We start from the raw sequence: 16,939 nt of genomic DNA on the forward strand, positions 1-16,939 counted from the left end.
TGATATTTGCCAAACTTCATCAACCATGACTCCAGAATATTCTCATTTTTTTTCAGGAAGATTGAAAATGTATTTAGCAAGAATTTGATGGTATATGTTTACAGTAGTGTTTACAGTCAAACGTTTTCATGCACTGTAGGCTCAATTTTTGCTTAATCAAAAATCCGAGAAACAAGTTTTGTGGAGGACGGTCTGGAGATGCTCTGTAGCAAGTTTGGTGTCAATTGAGCAAAAATTGTGGGAGGAGATACATTTTAAAAGTTTTACAGTTATTGAAAAAAACAGAGTGATGGACTTCATAATTTGTAATAAGTTTAAGTGGACAAAAGTTTCAGCAGTATTGAGGCTACATTGTGGTGAAGTTTCAAAACTGTAGCATCTACCGTTGGTATGGTAGGAATTTTTAAAGTTTTTAAATTTAAATGCTTATTGTGCCCCCCCTAGGAGGGGGGGGCACATGTCCTTGGAGTTGAGTGAATCTGGCATGGGGTTGGATGTTTCTGTGAAGTTTGGTGAGTTTTCACCCATGGGAAGTATGACTTCCTTGGAAGAAGAAGAAAGAAGAAGAAGAAGATTATAGCTGCTGCGCAGCGATGGGTCGGGTCCGGGCTACTTTTGGGCAAATTTAGGCAATTCTGAGCAACAAACAGGAGAATAGGAAGACAAGACAGTTGTCCTTATAATGTCCAGTTTGGACCAGTTGAGGATTGAACCCACAACCTCGGGAACCAAAGACCGTTGTCTATCGCACTGAGCTAATTGACAAGTGGCAGTTCAACAGTGGCTTCACAAATTGAGTAAGCCATTCACTGTCGTGTAGGCAGATTTGAAACCACAGTAAAAAGAAAAATCAGTTTTTGAGGTAATGATATGTATTTGTTAAACATCTACTGTGACTCTAAGATGTTAGGAGCCTTCGCACATAGTCCAGTCCAAGCTATTTGGATTTTTTAAATTAGAAGCTTGCTGTGGTGCCACCATTAGGACAATTGTCTTGTGTTTCGTGTTGAGGACAACTGACATTTTGATCTGTCATCATCATCATCATCACCCTTGCTGGGACTCGAACCCACAGCCTCTGACACCAAGAACCAGCTCCTAACTGGCTGAGCTAATTGGCTTGTAGTGAGACCTGCTGTGTAGCTTCATTTATCCACTCAGGTGAGCCAGTGCCCGGGCAGCTGTTGTGATGAAATGGTCAAAATTTCAGAAATTCAGTCATCTAAACAAAAATCTGATAATACATAAATTGCATCTTGACAGCATGAAAATGTTGGTGATTTGTTTTTAATGATAAGTGTTTTGCTTCATAAGAGAAAATCTGATGTTTAAAAATTCCACACTCACATTGACTGCAGTTGTTCCCATGAGAGCAGAATTCAAAATGTTCTCAAAAATTCAGTTTTTGAATTAAAATTCTGATATTTGCCAAACTTCATTAACCATGACTCCAAAATATTCTAATTTTTTTTCAGGAAGTTTGAAAATGTATTTAGCAAGAATTTGATGGTATATGTTTACAGTAGTGTTTACAGTCAAACGTTTTCATGCACTGTAGGCTCAATTTTTGCTTAATCAAAAATCCGAGAAACAAGTTTTGTGGAGGACGGTCTGGAGATGCTCTGTAGCAAGTTTGGTGACAATTGAGCAAAAATTGTGGGAGGAGATACATTTTAAAAGTTTTACAGTTATTGAAAAAAACAGAGTGATGGACTTCATAATTTGTAATGACTTTAAGTGGACAAAAGTTTCAGCAGTATTGAGGCTACATTGTGGTGAAGTTTCAACACTGTAGCATCTACCGTTGGTTTGGTAGGAATTTTTAAAGTTTTTAAATTTAAACGCTTATTGTGCCCCCCCTAGGAGGGGGGGGCACATGTCCTTGGAGTTGAGTGAATCTGGCATGGGGTCGGATGTTTCTGTGAAGTTTGGTGAGTTTTCGCCCATGGGAAGTATGACTTCCTTGGAAGAAGAAAGAAAGAAAGAAAGAAAGAAAGAAGAAGAATTCCTAGGAATACAATAGTGTCCCGGCAGCTTAGCTGCCCGGACCCTAAAGAATTCCTAGGAATACAATAGTGTCCCGGCAGCTTAGCTGCCCGGACCCTAAAGACAAGTCTGTGACTGAAAAAAATGTAATTTCTTTAAGTTTGTTAAACTGTACATTTCCTCAAGACGAATGGAGAAATGACACCTGTGTAGCTCAGAGAGTAGAGCAGACTTCAGTTTAATTAACATTATAATCTCTGGAAAAAAGCACTAAACCCTAATTTGGAAAAAGTGCGCTCCAAGTGCCCCCAAGGGTTTCCATCAGACTTCCAATAATGAGATGAAAAAGTTGTGTGAAGCCTGGGTAGCTCAGTCGGTAGAGCATCAGACTTTTAATCTGAGGGTCCAGGGTTCAAGTCCCTGTTCAGGCGGAGCACTATCTTTAAGGTACGTGTTCACATTATAAACACTGTAGTAGAGCTTAAAGCAGACGTTACATGCTGATGGATCGTGTAGAAATGTGGGCTCTCTTGTGAACCCAGTCCTTGAAGAGTTTCATTAATCCCCTGTGGCAGATCCAAATCTTTGCATCAAGCGTCCTCCATTTAGCAAAAGAGATGTGGAACTCAGGCAAATATTTCTCAAGATGAGACAGCAAGTTGAAGCCCGGGTAGCTCAGTCGGTAGAGCATCAGACTTTTAATCTGAGGGTCCAGGGTTCAAGTCCCTGTTCGGGCGAAGCCTTTAGGTAAGTGTTCACATTATAAACACTGTAGTAGAGTTCAAAGCAGACATTACTTCATGAAGCAATGTGGACTCTCTTGTGAGCCAAGTCCAGTTTGCAAATCTGATTCAGAATCTCTGTAAGAATGGTTAATCACTCATTTATATTTACAAGAGATTTTGAATCCAGGCAATTTTTTCACAAAATGAAAAAGTGGTTGGTAGAGCATCAGACTTTCAGATGAATGAAAATTTGATGCTGAATCTAACTGTATGTACTGTAACACTGCATGGTGTTTAGCTCATTTGGTAGCGCACCTACCCCATGTGTAGAGGCTATAGTCCTCGCTGCAGGCGGCCTCGGTTCGAGTCCTGCGTCGGACTGCCCTATCCTGCGTGTCATCCCCCCGTCTCTGCCTCCCATTTCCTGTCACACTCTGAACTGTCCTATCTAATAAAGGCATGAAAAAGCCAAAAAATATACTTTAAAAAAAAAAGAGTTGTCTTGGTCAAGGCAGTGAATGTGTATGAATGTGTATGAATGAACAACATCAGTGAAAAGAATAAAATGATGCAGGCAGTCTTTGTACATGAAATACAAGTTCTGCCTTTACAAATGGTTTGTTGTTTTATTTTATTATACTATTATTATTAGGATATATTATTGTGGTTGTATTGATTTCCTACAGTCTTCGTATTTTTGTCAAATCCAGGTTTGAATTCTTTTTTTAAAATTAAACAGTACATTCTCAAATAAGCTGGATGTCCTACCACTGGCTAAGTTTGGGCCACCTCATCAAATTTGCTGGTCAAAACAGTAGAATGCAAGTGAGGGTTAACAAACTCACTGAAAACACATTGTTGTTATTTCTTGCTGCATCTTTAGGTCCAGTTGCTGATCTCAGCTCAGGATGTGGAAAACTACAAGCTGATTAAGGCTGATCTGGATCGCCTCCGGACACTGGTGGAGAAATCTGAACTGTGGGTTGAGAAGAAGAGCTCAGGAGGAGACGGGAAGAAAGACAAGAAGGACAAGAAGGAGAAAGGAGAGGTAAGGAGTAAAAACATGATTTTCATGATGAATATCATTGTAAATAGCACTAATATCAAAGGTGAAAGGCTAAACTAACATTTGTGAACTGTCTGTCTGCCTGTGAAGCAATTGAAAGACTAAAAAATTTCTACATAGAAATTTTGAGAGTGTCACGGGGGGCGCTGCTGGGAGTGATCTCTGTCAACATGAGAATCAAACCCACCACCTTTAGATCAAGAGTCACATATTGTACAGTTTATTTAGTTTAGTTTATTGGTTTAAATATACAGAGACAGTGCAAATTAATAAACATTTCTGTAAACATGCCGGTTTAGCCAAGTTGGCTAATTTTCAACCGTAGTCTCTGGGGCAGGTGACTTGAGCACTACAATAATTAAAATTCATTAAAAAAAAACAGTACTATGCCTACTTAAAATACATGGTATACAATACATTACAATACAATATATTACAGAGATTACAAAATACAAATACATTACAGTTTCAGAGCAGATGGTCACATACTTGACCATCTCTCAACCATAGTTTTAGATTTATTTTAAAAGAAAAAAGCGGGCATGCCATGCAGGCATTTTTGAATTTAATGAAGTTATCCCAGCTCAGTGAATTGTAATTTGTAATGCTGTGACAATGATGATGAGCATTTGACTTCTTGTCCAGTACTTTTACAGCCTGATGATAGACCACAGATTTTAGTGTTGTACAAGAGGCTTGTGTCCAGCTAGTCAGACAGTATGACAGGTGTGACATGACTCAGGCACATGATCAGGGTGTGTGTGTTTATTTGTTTAACACAAAAGAAAAAATGTGTATAACGCTGCGCAAGGAGGGAACGAAGTCCTAGCGAACTTGTACATGTATGTGTGTGTGTGTGTGTGTGTGTGTGTGTGTGTGTGTGTGTGTGTGTGTGTGCGCGCATGCATGCAGGGTTGTGTTGCACTGTGACTTTATATAAATGTATGGAACAAAGGGCTCAGTGAAATAGTCGATAAAGTGCATGTCATAGGAGTCCCTGATTAATGAATTGGTCTTGAGGCACTAGTCTCACATTTGGGCCTATACGGTCCTTTCACACCGGGCACATGACGAATAAATGAAACAAAATTGCAAAATATTTGTTGGCGAATATTTTGCCTCAAAACCACTCACACCGGCGGCGACTCGAATAGGCATCAGATGCAACAATTATAAACCAAAGTTTCGCTTTGTGACGGGTGGTTCTTACTAAGGAACTTTTCAACCTTCATATAATATTTTCATAACTTTTGTGATGGTACATGGACTTACAACAGGTTGAATAACACCTCTGTCATGGCCTGAGGGGGTCTGTATCATTATGGTCTGTATCGCCTTCACTGGCACTAAGCAGCTTTGAGGAGCATGGTAGGAACCCGGCTCTCACTTAAGTCTCACTTTCACTTTTGCGAGTCACGACGAGGAGGGAGCAGCAATGCGGCACGTTCCCGTCGGATTGTGTATGTGTGTTTACTGAGAAATGATCCACTGGTAACAGAAACTTAGTTTGGACGTCTTCTGTTAATTTCTATGCACCGGGAGATCAGGATGTTTACGGCGCTACGCGCTGGTGCTCATGGGAAATGGAGTCTTCCTACAGGCAAAACACTACCGCTTTGGGCCACTGGCGCCGCCAAACTCAACCAAAACTGAAAGTTCTTTAGTACTGCTTTAAACCCGTTTAACACACTGCCACTGTCGTCTTGTTACCAACTTTACTATATGAACACAGCAGCTCACTGTCTGATCACTGTCTGATCAATATCTGATCACTGTCCTTCATTCCGTTGTCTTTGTAAAGTTTGTGTCCCTTGTCAAACAAGACAAGATGGTGAACATAGACTGTATATAAAAAGAGATGGTGAGAAGGTGGTGAGATACTCTATTCCTTAAACCGTCTTTGGTGAGAGACAGGTTGACATTGTTGTCATGGTGTTGTGACGTACCTCCTTTTCATGCTACATGATTGGTTGATGCGTTTATTTGCCGGGCGAAAGCTCAGAAAAAATGTTATGTTGTATTTTCGCTGCGTAATATTCACAGCCGGTGTGAAAGGACTTGTAATGAAAACCGGGTTTTTAAAAAAAAGGTAAAAAGTATTGACGTGCTAATTATTCGCTCGAAAAATACGTCCCCGGTGTGAAAGGGCCTTTATTCTGACAAAACAGTAGCTCGGATCAGAACAAGAAGAAGACCGTGAGCGACCTGAGGACTTCCTGAACGTGTTTTTGGTGTTTCTAGAGCAGGGGTACTCAAATACATTTGTCAAAGGGCCAGAATTTTTCTTAACAGACACCTTGGGGGCCGAACATTCAAATAGGCCGAGATTGAAATTAAATTCACCTTTTTTCGTCTAATAATTTAAATATTTTTATTTTACTTGTAAGCACATAATTTTTATTTATACACTTCACGGTGTTTTGTAAATGTCTTGACATTATCATATCATCATTTACATATCATGCTGGAGCTTTACACTGCTGACTTGTATCCTCAGACATGCCCTGTGATTTTCAACTTAAATATGACCTGACCATCACAGGACGTCTGACTCTGCTCTGAGGATACAAGTCATTGGTCCTGAAATGTGTGTTTCTCTTCTATAACACACATTCTACATCTCGGAGGAGACATCTTTCCACACATGGGCTTCCTTCACCTTTCAAACGAGGCAGAGCTCAGTGGGAAACAGTAGGAGACACAGGCCGAGGGCACCGGGACACAACAGCGGGGGAGAAGCAGGTCGTGCAGCTGTGCGCCGCAGACGTGCACGAAAAAACAATTGCGTCTCATCAAATGCGCGCGGCTACGGCTTTTGAGTTGTGAGCATGACGTGCGGCTACATTGAATGGGTTTGAGCGCGCGCAAAAGACGCTTCATCTGAACGGCCCCCCATGCATGATGCACACACAGTTGAACCAAGACGGCGGTGAAAATCACCCACGGTCTCTGCAGACAGGCAGGGAAAACCCTGCAGTCCAGCCGACTCCCCAAACACTCGCGCATGGTGATTTGGGTTCGTCGGCGTTTCTGTATCCCAGTGCAGCGCCTCACAGGCACACATAAACGCTCCGCGCGTGTTTCCATGTCCCAGCGCTTTGACTTACAGGCGCACGGAGCCCGAGAAATACAGTATACAGTAATATGTAAACTAGTAGAACTCAGTCGCGGGTCTGATTGGAAGGTTCGGTGGGCCGGATGCGGCCCGCGGGCCGCCTATTGAGTACCGCTGTTCTAGAGACTCTTACACTAAAAGAAAGAGGCGCTTTGGCTTCTCTCAGAAAATCAGCTTCAAATTTTGTATTGGAGTTAATAGACAGTTGGATGGGACTGGCCTCACTCAGAGGCTCATATCTGTTTCTATAGCTATAAAATAGCTACAGAGATCAGTGTCTCAGTGCTAAGCCCACCAACTAGTTAACAGTGAAAGGGGTTTGAAAAAAAAACAACAACACAAGTTTTAAGAAAGAGAGACAAGGGGGTGGAGAAAAGTGCAGTGTCATCAGCGTATAGCTTCACCTACAGCTTCAGAGTTCCTACAAGAACGTGAGGTTAATGCTATCCACAAGTTTCCAAACGTCATCTATGGTCAAAACCGGCTTCCGGTTTTGCCGGTTTGGTGGAATTGTACGTTTACGTTTCCATGGTTTTCAGTCGTTGTCATAGTTGCGGTAAACGCATGGATCTATTAACGCTGGCTTTTAACACGGATGTCAATTTGTGTGATATCCACTGTTATACCATGGTCTGGGTGAATACTCGATTCTGATTGGCTGCGGGGTGTCCATTAAAAAGTGATAATGGACACCCATAAAGATGTTCCGGTCAAATTGCCTGATTACGTTCTAAATATTACTGCGCTGGCTCAAACACTTGTTGGTAACCACGGCAACGGACACTCGGACCATAACAACTTTTTTTCAGCGCATCACGGCACTGGAGTCTGTAAACACACAAGCGGTACATTTTTGAATTTAATGAAGTTATCCCAGCTCAGTGAATTGTAATTTGTACTGCTGTGACAATGATGATGAGCATTTGACTTCTTGTCCAGTACTTTTACAGCCTGATGATAGACCACAGATTTTAGTGTTGTACAAGAGGCTTGTGTCCAGCTAGTCAGACAGTATGACAGGTGTGACATGACTCAGGCACATGATCAGGGTGTGTGTGTTTATTTGTTTAACACAAAAGAAAAAATGTGTATAACGCTGCGCAAGGAGGGAACGAAGTCCTAGCGAACTTGTACATGTATGTGTGTGTGTGTGTGTGTGTGTGTGTGTGTGTGCGCGCATGCATGCAGGGTTGTGTTGCACTGTGACTTTATATAAATGTATGGAACAAAGGGCTCAGTGAAATAGTCGATAAAGTGCATGTCATAGGAGTCCCTGATTAATGAATTGGTCTCGAGGCACTAGTCTCACATTTGGGCCTATACGGTCCTTTCACACCGGGGACATGACGAATAAATGAAACAAAATTGCAAAATATTTGTTGGCGAATATTTTGCCTCAAAACCACTCACACCGGCGGCGACTCGAATAGGCATGGGTTGTGTTGCACTGTGACTTTATATAAATGTATGGAACAAAGGGCTCAGTGAAATAGTCGATAAAGTGCATGTCATAGGAGTCCCTGATTAATGAATTGGTCTCGAGGCACTAGTCTCACATTTGGGCCTATACGGTCCTACTCTATTCCTTAAACCGTCTTTGGTGAGAGACAGGTTGACATTGTTGTCATGGTGTTGTGACGTACCTCCTTTTCATGCTACATGATTGGTTGATGCGTTTATTTGCCGGGCGAAAGCTCAGAAAAAATGTTATGTTGTATTTTCGCTGCGTAATATTCACAGCCGGTGTGAAAGGACTTGTAATGAAAACCGGGTTTTTAAAAAAAAGGTAAAAAGTATTGACGTGCTAATTATTCGCTCGAAAAATACGTCCCCGGTGTGAAAGGGCCTTTATTCTGACAAAACAGTAGCTCGGATCAGAACAAGAAGAAGACCGTGAGCGACCTGAGGACTTCCTGAACGTGTTTTTGGTGTTTCTAGAGACTCTTACACTAAAAGAAAGAGGCGCTTTGGCTTCTCTCAGAAAATCAGCTTCAAATTTTGTATTGGAGTTAATAGACAGTTGGGTGGGACTGGCCTCACTCAGAGGCTCATATCTGTTTCTATAGCTATAAAATAGCTACAGAGATCAGTGTCTCAGTGCTAAGCCCACCAACTAGTTAACTCATTGAGTGCCAACCACGTAATTTCTCGTTTTTCGTTCCCATGCGTTGAGTGCCAAAAACGAAATTTTTCGTTTTTTGCTTTTTTTTTAAATTATGAAAATAGACACTTTAATACACATTATATGTAAATTTGGGGACTCTACGACGAGGAGAACTGAAATAGATGACGATCAAAGTCACATGACAGCTCATGATCTGGAAGTTTTTATCATAACTCAGCTTCTGCAAACGGAGTTCTGCATGTGGATGCAGCAGCTGCTCCGCTGCTGCTCCGCTCTCACCCGCGAGGCTGCAGCAGCTGGGAGCTGAACCAGGAAGCTCTCAGCCCACTGTCCCGCCCGGTCTTCATCTGGAGCAACACCGTGTCCTCCCCAAAGTCCTCCCGCGGTAAAATCTGATGGTCTCTGGACCAAAGCAGACCGGCACCACCGACCCGTACCACAGAAGGACCGCGACCACCGGCGGGACCGGTGTTCCTGAGCCGCTGTGGCCGACAGACCCTCACGTTCCGCGGCGAGAGGCTGTGACACGGCACGGTGCGTCTGTGTTATTGTTGTTTAGTGGCGCCCCCCCCGCCCCCGATGGTGGTTTTGTGAATAGAACAACAATTGTTGTGTATATTTATCTTATACGAGCCCTTTGATCCAGAAATGCGAGTGTGAGAAGAGCGACAGACACAAACAGCGCACCTTTCATAAAAGACGCTCTATCTCCTTTTCTAGAAAAAAAGGAGGGATTTTGGTGAAACCCAGCCATGTTTAGCTTGACTTTTCTCAGGAACGGAGGCACGTAGAAACAAACGGTTTGTGGCCATTTGAAGGATAAAGTTAAACCTTTCAAATGAGCTACAGTATGTGTTGGTGGCAATAATATAGAATACACTATGGCTCTAAAATAAAAAGTCAAATATGGTCTAATTTGCCGGTACACTTGACTAAAACTTTGGAAAGGAGCGCGGCACTCAATGAGTTAACAGTGAAAGGGGTTTGAAAAAAAAACAACAACACAAGTTTTAAGAAAGAGAGACAAGGGGGTGGAGAAAAGTGCAGTGTCATCAGCGTATAGCTTCACCTACAGCTTCAGAGTTCCTACAAGAACGTGAGGTTAATGCTATCCACAAGTTTCCAAACGTCATCTATGGTCAAAACCGGCTTCCGGTTTTGCCGGTTTGGTGGAATTGTACGTTTACGTTTCCATGGTTTTCAGTCGTTGTCATAGTTGCGGTAAACGCATGGATCTATTAACGCTGGCTTTTAACACGGATGTCAATTTGTGTGATATCCACTGTTATACCATGGTCTGGGTGAATACTCGATTCTGATTGGCTGCGGGGTGTCCATTAAAAAGTGATAATGGACACCCATAAAGATGTTCCGGTCAAATTGCCTGATTACGTTCTAAATATTACTGCGCTGGCTCAAACACTTGTTGGTAACCACGGCAACGGACACTCGGACCATAACAACTTTTTTTCAGCGCATCACGGCACTGGAGTCTGTAAACACACAAGCGGTAAGAAGCACTGGACATTTTTGAATTTAATGAAGTTATCCCAGCTCAGTGAATTGTAATTTGTACTGCTGTGACAATGATGATGAGCATTTGACTTCTTGTCCAGTACTTTTACAGCCTGATGATAGACCACAGATTTTAGTGTTGTACAAGAGGCTTGTGTCCAGCTAGTCAGACAGTATGACAGGTGTGACATGACTCAGGCACATGATCAGGGTGTGTGTGTTTATTTGTTTAACACAAAAGAAAAAATGTGTATAACGCTGCGCAAGGAGGGAACGAAGTCCTAGCGAACTTGTACATGTATGTGTGTGTGTGTGTGTGTGTGTGTGCGCGCACCTCACCTCCCTTCATTGATCAGCTATCAGGCTGTGGCAGAGTCACTGGCTGTGTAACGTTACGCTGCGGTCACAGCGGGTCCCTCTTTTTTTTCTTTTATCGCCGACGAGAGTTATTAAATAGTCCACTCAGCCGCTTATTGTTAAACGTATGATTTTAACGGTAAAAACAACATTAAATCATGAGTGAATGATTTAATATGTATTTTTCTCGTAAGTGACCATGGTATAAGCGGGATAATGCCCTTCGAGGTGTCCGATTATCAGAAATTAATGGACTTCGTGGAAGCAACCGTCCGACGCGAAGCCTCCGCGTCGTCCATTAATTTCTGATTATGGACACCTCGTCGGGCATTATCCCTTACTTAAAAGCTGGTTTGATGATCCATGCGTTTTACAGATTTTCATTGAAAAAAAAAAAAAAAGAAATCCATGCATTTACCGCGACTACCGAAACCATGGAAACGTAAACATAAAATTCCACCGGAAGAGCAAAACCGGTAAAACAGGCTACGTTTTTGACGTTCGGAAAAAGGTGGATAGTAGCAAAATTATTGTCGGACTTTCAAAGATTTCAGAACTAGTACTCATCATCATCTTCAAGTCTAGATGGTTGAGTGATATTTCAAGATTCTGTATAAAAAATTTACTATATTAACCCACTAACAAACTAACCCAAAGTCACTTTATAAACCACCACTGAGTAACATATTAACATTTATTAATTATCAGAATATTACTCATGTAACTAAACTTTTTAAACTTTGCATCCTGGTTTTTGAACTTACTGTACTTGGTGTGGGGCTTGCTGGTGTCTACATTGTCCTGGGTTCACATTTGTTTTGGGGATTTTTGTTGCATGTCACACCTCCTTCTCTCTCTTTATTGTTTATTTCTACTGTTAAAAAAGCCAGATAATGCACCAAAATGTCTAGATCTATTTTGCCATTGTCATACATCTTACTACACTTTTCCCATTAATGGAACATCACAACAAAAGGAAATCATCTCTATGAAGGAAATCATACAAGCTTGTTGTATTACAACACATACAGTATACTGTAATAAATAACAGAATGAGTTATTATTCGAGTGTGTATAAAGTAGAACCATACCCAGAGAGGACTGCATGTGCTGTCTTAACCTCTGAGTCCTGCAGGGCCCGTCAGAGGAAGCAACGCCCAAGAAAGAGAAACTGGAGAAGGGCAACGAGAACTACCAGAAAGTCAAAGAGGTGAGAATGTTTGTCCATCTTTTGTTTTTGTTTTTTCGGTGGCCATCTCCGTTGTGGTGTTTCTGCAGTTTGTGAGCTCACCTGTCACCTGGGATGTGTCTTTCAGTTGATGAGGTCCTCTATGTGGTGCTCTTTGCGTTGTCTCTGCAGCAATGGTGGCTTTCACAGCTCAGAATAATCACATGTAATCATTTTTTTCCTATAGTGACTTTGGTCAACAGCATCACAATTGTAAATAAAGAGGAAAACAAAGTATAGTTTGAATATCCTAAAATTAATCTTTATCAAATAGACTCATGCCCTTAAAGTAAATAACACACATTGACTGCTACAATACACTGTGAGAAAAGAAAGACAATACAGTTGTTGTTTTGTAAGGTCAACCAATCAAAATGATTGTCTGATCAAACTTTGCTTCCCAATGATTATTTGTTCGGTTGTTGCTTTGTGTCCAATCTCCAGATCCAAAACCACGTGGTTCTTTGTTCTTTTAAATGAGCTTTCTGTCAGCAGAGTTTAACCCTCAAGGGTCTGAGACTATTTTGGCTGTTTTTGAATATTTTTGATTTTGCCTTAATATAACACATAAAGAAATGTTTACCATACTTCACCTATATGATCTGGCAATTATTTATTTCACTTTAACCTTTATTAACATATTCGGTCCAAAAGTACACAAAAATCACATAGAGTACTAAGTACTCAGCTGATTAACTTTTTTTTTGTTTCGTAAAATGAGAATATATGGAAAGAAAGGCAAACGCCCACCCATCCAATCCTACTTTTATGCTCAGATAAATATTTTTTGTATTATCAAATTGAAACTATCATGTCTATCATGTTTCAAATCTGCACTTTCAAGTGAAGTTGACAGGAGTGGATCCAAGTGACCTAGATTTTTTGTTACAGCGCAGTCGGGCTAATGTCCATCCAAAGTGATTTTCATCCCATTCATTATACCACTAAGTACATTCAGCTCATCATCAGGTAGCCATCTTGCCATAAAAGAACCTTACACGCACCAGCTCATTATCAGGAACCACAACTACCACAGCAATTCCAGAATACCATTTCACCTGTCACATTTGTTTGTTTCATTTTTCTAAAAGAACCTTTTTAACATTCAAAATTCAGCTTTTAGCATTCACCACAAATATTCCAAGAACTCAGACATGTACCTGGAATACAGTGATTTTTTAAATTGATTTGTTTTCACTGTAAAAACTTTCTGTATATTTGAGGCAGATTGAAAAAGTCTTATCTAATCATACACGGTGATTGCTTTGCCTTCCTGTAGTGGGATTTCCATTCTGTTTTGTTATAATGCATCAATCGTCACTTCAACTCGGAAATGATTTCAGACACTCTTTCATTTTCAGTGTCATTTATCACAAGTGAATTGAATTAAGGAGGGAGATAATTGAAAAAATATATCTGTGTGTTTGACAAACATACTAATCAGAAGAGAGAAAGTTTTTTTTTATTTTCTGTGGGGGGGAAATAACTCTGTCTCATCTAACTCTGCTCCACCTCCCTCTTCTCCATCTTCTCTTTCATTTGCAGATCCTGGAGAGGCTGAATAAGATGTGCAGCAGTGGAGTTTGGAAGAAACAGCAGAGGTTGTTGAAGAACATGGGAGCTCATAAAGTCATGCTAGACCTGCTGCAGGTGTCCTACGACCAGGTAAGACAGGCTACCGCCAAAATAAAAGCATCTTTACCAAGCCCTGGACCAATAATTTAAGCATTAGGACAGGTGACACCGGATTTTAAGAAATAAGACTTATAAGTGGTCTAATTGTGGATAATAAAAAGTGGCATTACTGGCTGTAGCCTATGTGTTGGATAAGGTATTCCTCAAAAATGTTTTAAAGAAATCTGGACCCATGTTTGAGTGAGGTTTGTGATTCAGCTTTTCATCTTAATCCCCATCTCTCTTTCCTTCTGCAGAATGATGTGAAGATGCAGGAGATCATTAGGTACACTCACCTGTTCCTGCAGAAGTTTTGTATGGGGAACCAGGAGAACCAGGTTCTGCTGCACAAGAGCCTCAATCTCTTCCTCAACCCTGGGGTACGTGGCATAACATAACATAACTAGTGCTGTCAATCGATTAAAATATTTAATCGCGATTAATCTCATGAATGTCATAATTAACTTGCGAATAATCGCAAATTAATCACATTTTTATCTATTCTGAATGTCCCTTGAATTATCATTTTAATACTCTTATCCACATGGAAAAAGTGGATAGGATTGCTTTATGTACATGTTTTTTAGTAGTGTTATATTTCACATTCTCACTTTGAGCAGTCATTCCCATTTGAAGCTAAATCTCACACATTGTAACACTGTCTATCAATACACGGAGGATGACGGTGCTTCAGAGGCTGAAAGTTTTGACTCATCTGATGAGAAAGATTATGAAAAAAAGAGGAGAGAGTTCAGACTTCAGCCTGCTCAGACAGCAGGGCCACAGCTCCAGCTCAGCTCCAGCTCTGTATACATGAGTATATACGTTGTGTGTCTAACCATCAGAACTATGACACCCGAACGGTAAACAAAAATTACAGCTTGAGTGAATGTACTTTCCGTCATTGAAAACATCGGTCTAAGTCAGACGTATCCTCAAGATGTTTTGCAGTTAGTTAGACATACCAGACTTCAGAAGTCCGGTGGCCACAGTTTATGAAAAAACTGCAAGTTCACTAAGTCATAAAGAATGTTAATCTTGCAATAAAAAAAATTATGCCGTTAAAATTGATTTGCGTTAACACGTTAAAGTAGCACTATCGCAAATACAGCAGTAATAGCAATAAAAAAAAACTGAAATATGCAATAAATAGGTCCAGGGGAGCCATAACTATCTGTACACAAAATATAGCCAGTGGTGTGCCTGTGGAGCAAATGCAGAATTCTTCTTTGTTATGAGACAAGCTGGCCCGGCGGTGCTACTTTAATAAGGCAATATTTTTGACAGCACTAAACATAACATAACATAACATGATATTATATAACATACTGTATGTTACATTATATGTTTTTCTGTATGTCTTTACATTACCATACATGCATATAACATAATGTGATGACACACACGCTGGTGTGCGACATGTCACCAAAACAACACATAATGTTATGGAACTTTTACAACATGTGTGAGATGAAAAGAAAAGTGATGGCAGCATCCCAAGAGTTAAAACCTCTGATAAGGTAGACGTCTCATTTGGGTTGTTCACTTTTGTCTTCAGAATTCAGAATTAAGTCAAATGAACGTGAGATTTGTTTTATTTTGCTTTAGAGAACATACTTAAAGGGATATTTCACCCAAAATTCAAATTTCACTCATTATCTATCTACTCACCCTCATGTCGACTAAGAGCTGTGAGAATTTTCAGAGTCCTCCGTTCCTTCTCTGAGTTACGGGGGGGTCCACGCAGCAGTATTTGTCCATATAATGGTTGTGAATGGGCCTAGCTTTTCTTCATCCAAAAAGACACACCAAAAAACATCCAAATACCTCCATACTGCTCGTCTGTCATGTCCCTCTTGTATTGAAGCCCCGACATGAGAAATTGTACTGCCGGTCACGCAAGATTTGCATTGACACAGGAAGAGCCGTGAACCGAGACAATGGGAGCTTCCGCTACAAACAAGCTTAAAATATAGACTTTTTAAATTTTTTTCCAAACTATTTCTCATGTCGGGGCTTCAATACAAGAGGGACATTACAGACGAGCAGTATGGAAGTATTTGGATGTTTTTTGGTGTGTCTTTTTGGACGAAGAAAAGTGAGCTCCGTTCACAACCATTATATGGACAAATACTGCTGAGCTGACCCCCCCCGTAACTCAGAGAAGGAACGGAGGACTCTGAAAATTCTCCCAGCCCTTAGTCGACATGAGGGTGAGTAGATAATGAGTGAAATTTGAATTTTGGGTGAACTATCCCTTTAAAAACAGACAATTAAACCTGTAGATGTTCAGATGTTGCTCAACCATCTGAGATGGGAACTTGTTTTTGTTAATTTATGGCATTTTATACACAAATTCATTTAAAAACAAAAATAAGGAAAATAGTTACCACCCAGCAAACAGGATGAGAAAAACCTTCCAGTCTTTGCAGGTCAAAACATTAGAGGTTGATTTTTAAGATAATGACAATAATTTAGTGTGGGGAAAAGGCTGAGCTGTAGAAAGCTTTAGAAAGTTTAGCTGGTAAGGGTTTTTTAAATATCAATGATCTCAGGTACAGGTGGAGTCACTCTGACACCCTGACCGTTTATGAATGAAATGTGAAACTGATGAATTGAGTAACAGTCGCAGTAAAGTTGTTGCACTGAGATCCCTCCTCCTCCTCCTCTGTGTAGCTGCTGGAGGCCGAGACAGTGCAGCACATCTTCAGCAACAACTACCAGCTGTGCACCGAGATCTCCGAGAGCGTCCTGCAGCACTTCATCCACTGTCTGGCCACGCACGGCCGCCACGTCCAGTACCTCAACTTCCTCCACACCATCATCAAGGCCGAGGGGAAGTACGTGAAGAAGTGTCAGGATATGATCATGACCGAGGTGAGCGCGAGGACGAAGGCGAGGACAAGATGCATCCAGAGTGTTGTGTTTGTGTCTGTCCATCCATCCGTCTGTCTGTCTGTGTGATGATGTCGTCCTGTGGTCTCTCCCCTCAGTTGACGAACGCCGGGGAGGACGTGGTCGTCTTCTACAATGACAAAACCTCCTTTAACGTCATGTTGGGGTTGATGGCGGAGAGCAGGGAGGGGGTCAGTGAGAACAGCCCGCTCAGGTAACCATGACAACGACTGTGAGGAGATGATGCTGAAAT

The 16,939-nt window shown here is 41.1% G+C and overlaps 1 protein-coding gene and 2 non-coding genes across 3 annotated transcripts in view; all 3 read left to right on the forward strand.

The window, feature by feature from the left end:
• itpr3 (inositol 1,4,5-trisphosphate receptor, type 3) overlaps positions 1 to 16,939 on the forward strand; it is a 129,384-nt gene that overhangs the window by 70,934 nt on the left and 41,511 nt on the right. Inside the window, exons 27-32 of the mRNA XM_085780810.1 lie at positions 3,595 to 3,759; positions 12,025 to 12,099; positions 13,663 to 13,782; positions 14,049 to 14,171; positions 16,468 to 16,668; positions 16,785 to 16,900. Coding sequence (XP_085636936.1) covers positions 3,595 to 3,759; positions 12,025 to 12,099; positions 13,663 to 13,782; positions 14,049 to 14,171; positions 16,468 to 16,668; positions 16,785 to 16,900 — 800 coding nt within the window. The remainder of the gene's footprint in view (positions 1 to 3,594; positions 3,760 to 12,024; positions 12,100 to 13,662; positions 13,783 to 14,048; positions 14,172 to 16,467; positions 16,669 to 16,784; positions 16,901 to 16,939) is intronic.
• trnak-uuu (transfer RNA lysine (anticodon UUU)) lies at positions 2,345 to 2,417 on the forward strand. Its single transcript has one exon. It is a non-coding gene; the product is annotated as a tRNA-Lys (tRNA).
• trnak-uuu (transfer RNA lysine (anticodon UUU)) lies at positions 2,651 to 2,723 on the forward strand. The gene has a single exon. It is a non-coding gene; the product is annotated as a tRNA-Lys (tRNA).

Source organism: Trachurus japonicus, chromosome 7 (assembly GCF_045865225.1).
Source record: "Trachurus japonicus isolate A0001 chromosome 7, Traja_1.0".
In the NCBI taxonomy this organism is placed as follows: Eukaryota; Metazoa; Chordata; class Actinopteri; order Carangiformes; family Carangidae; genus Trachurus; species Trachurus japonicus.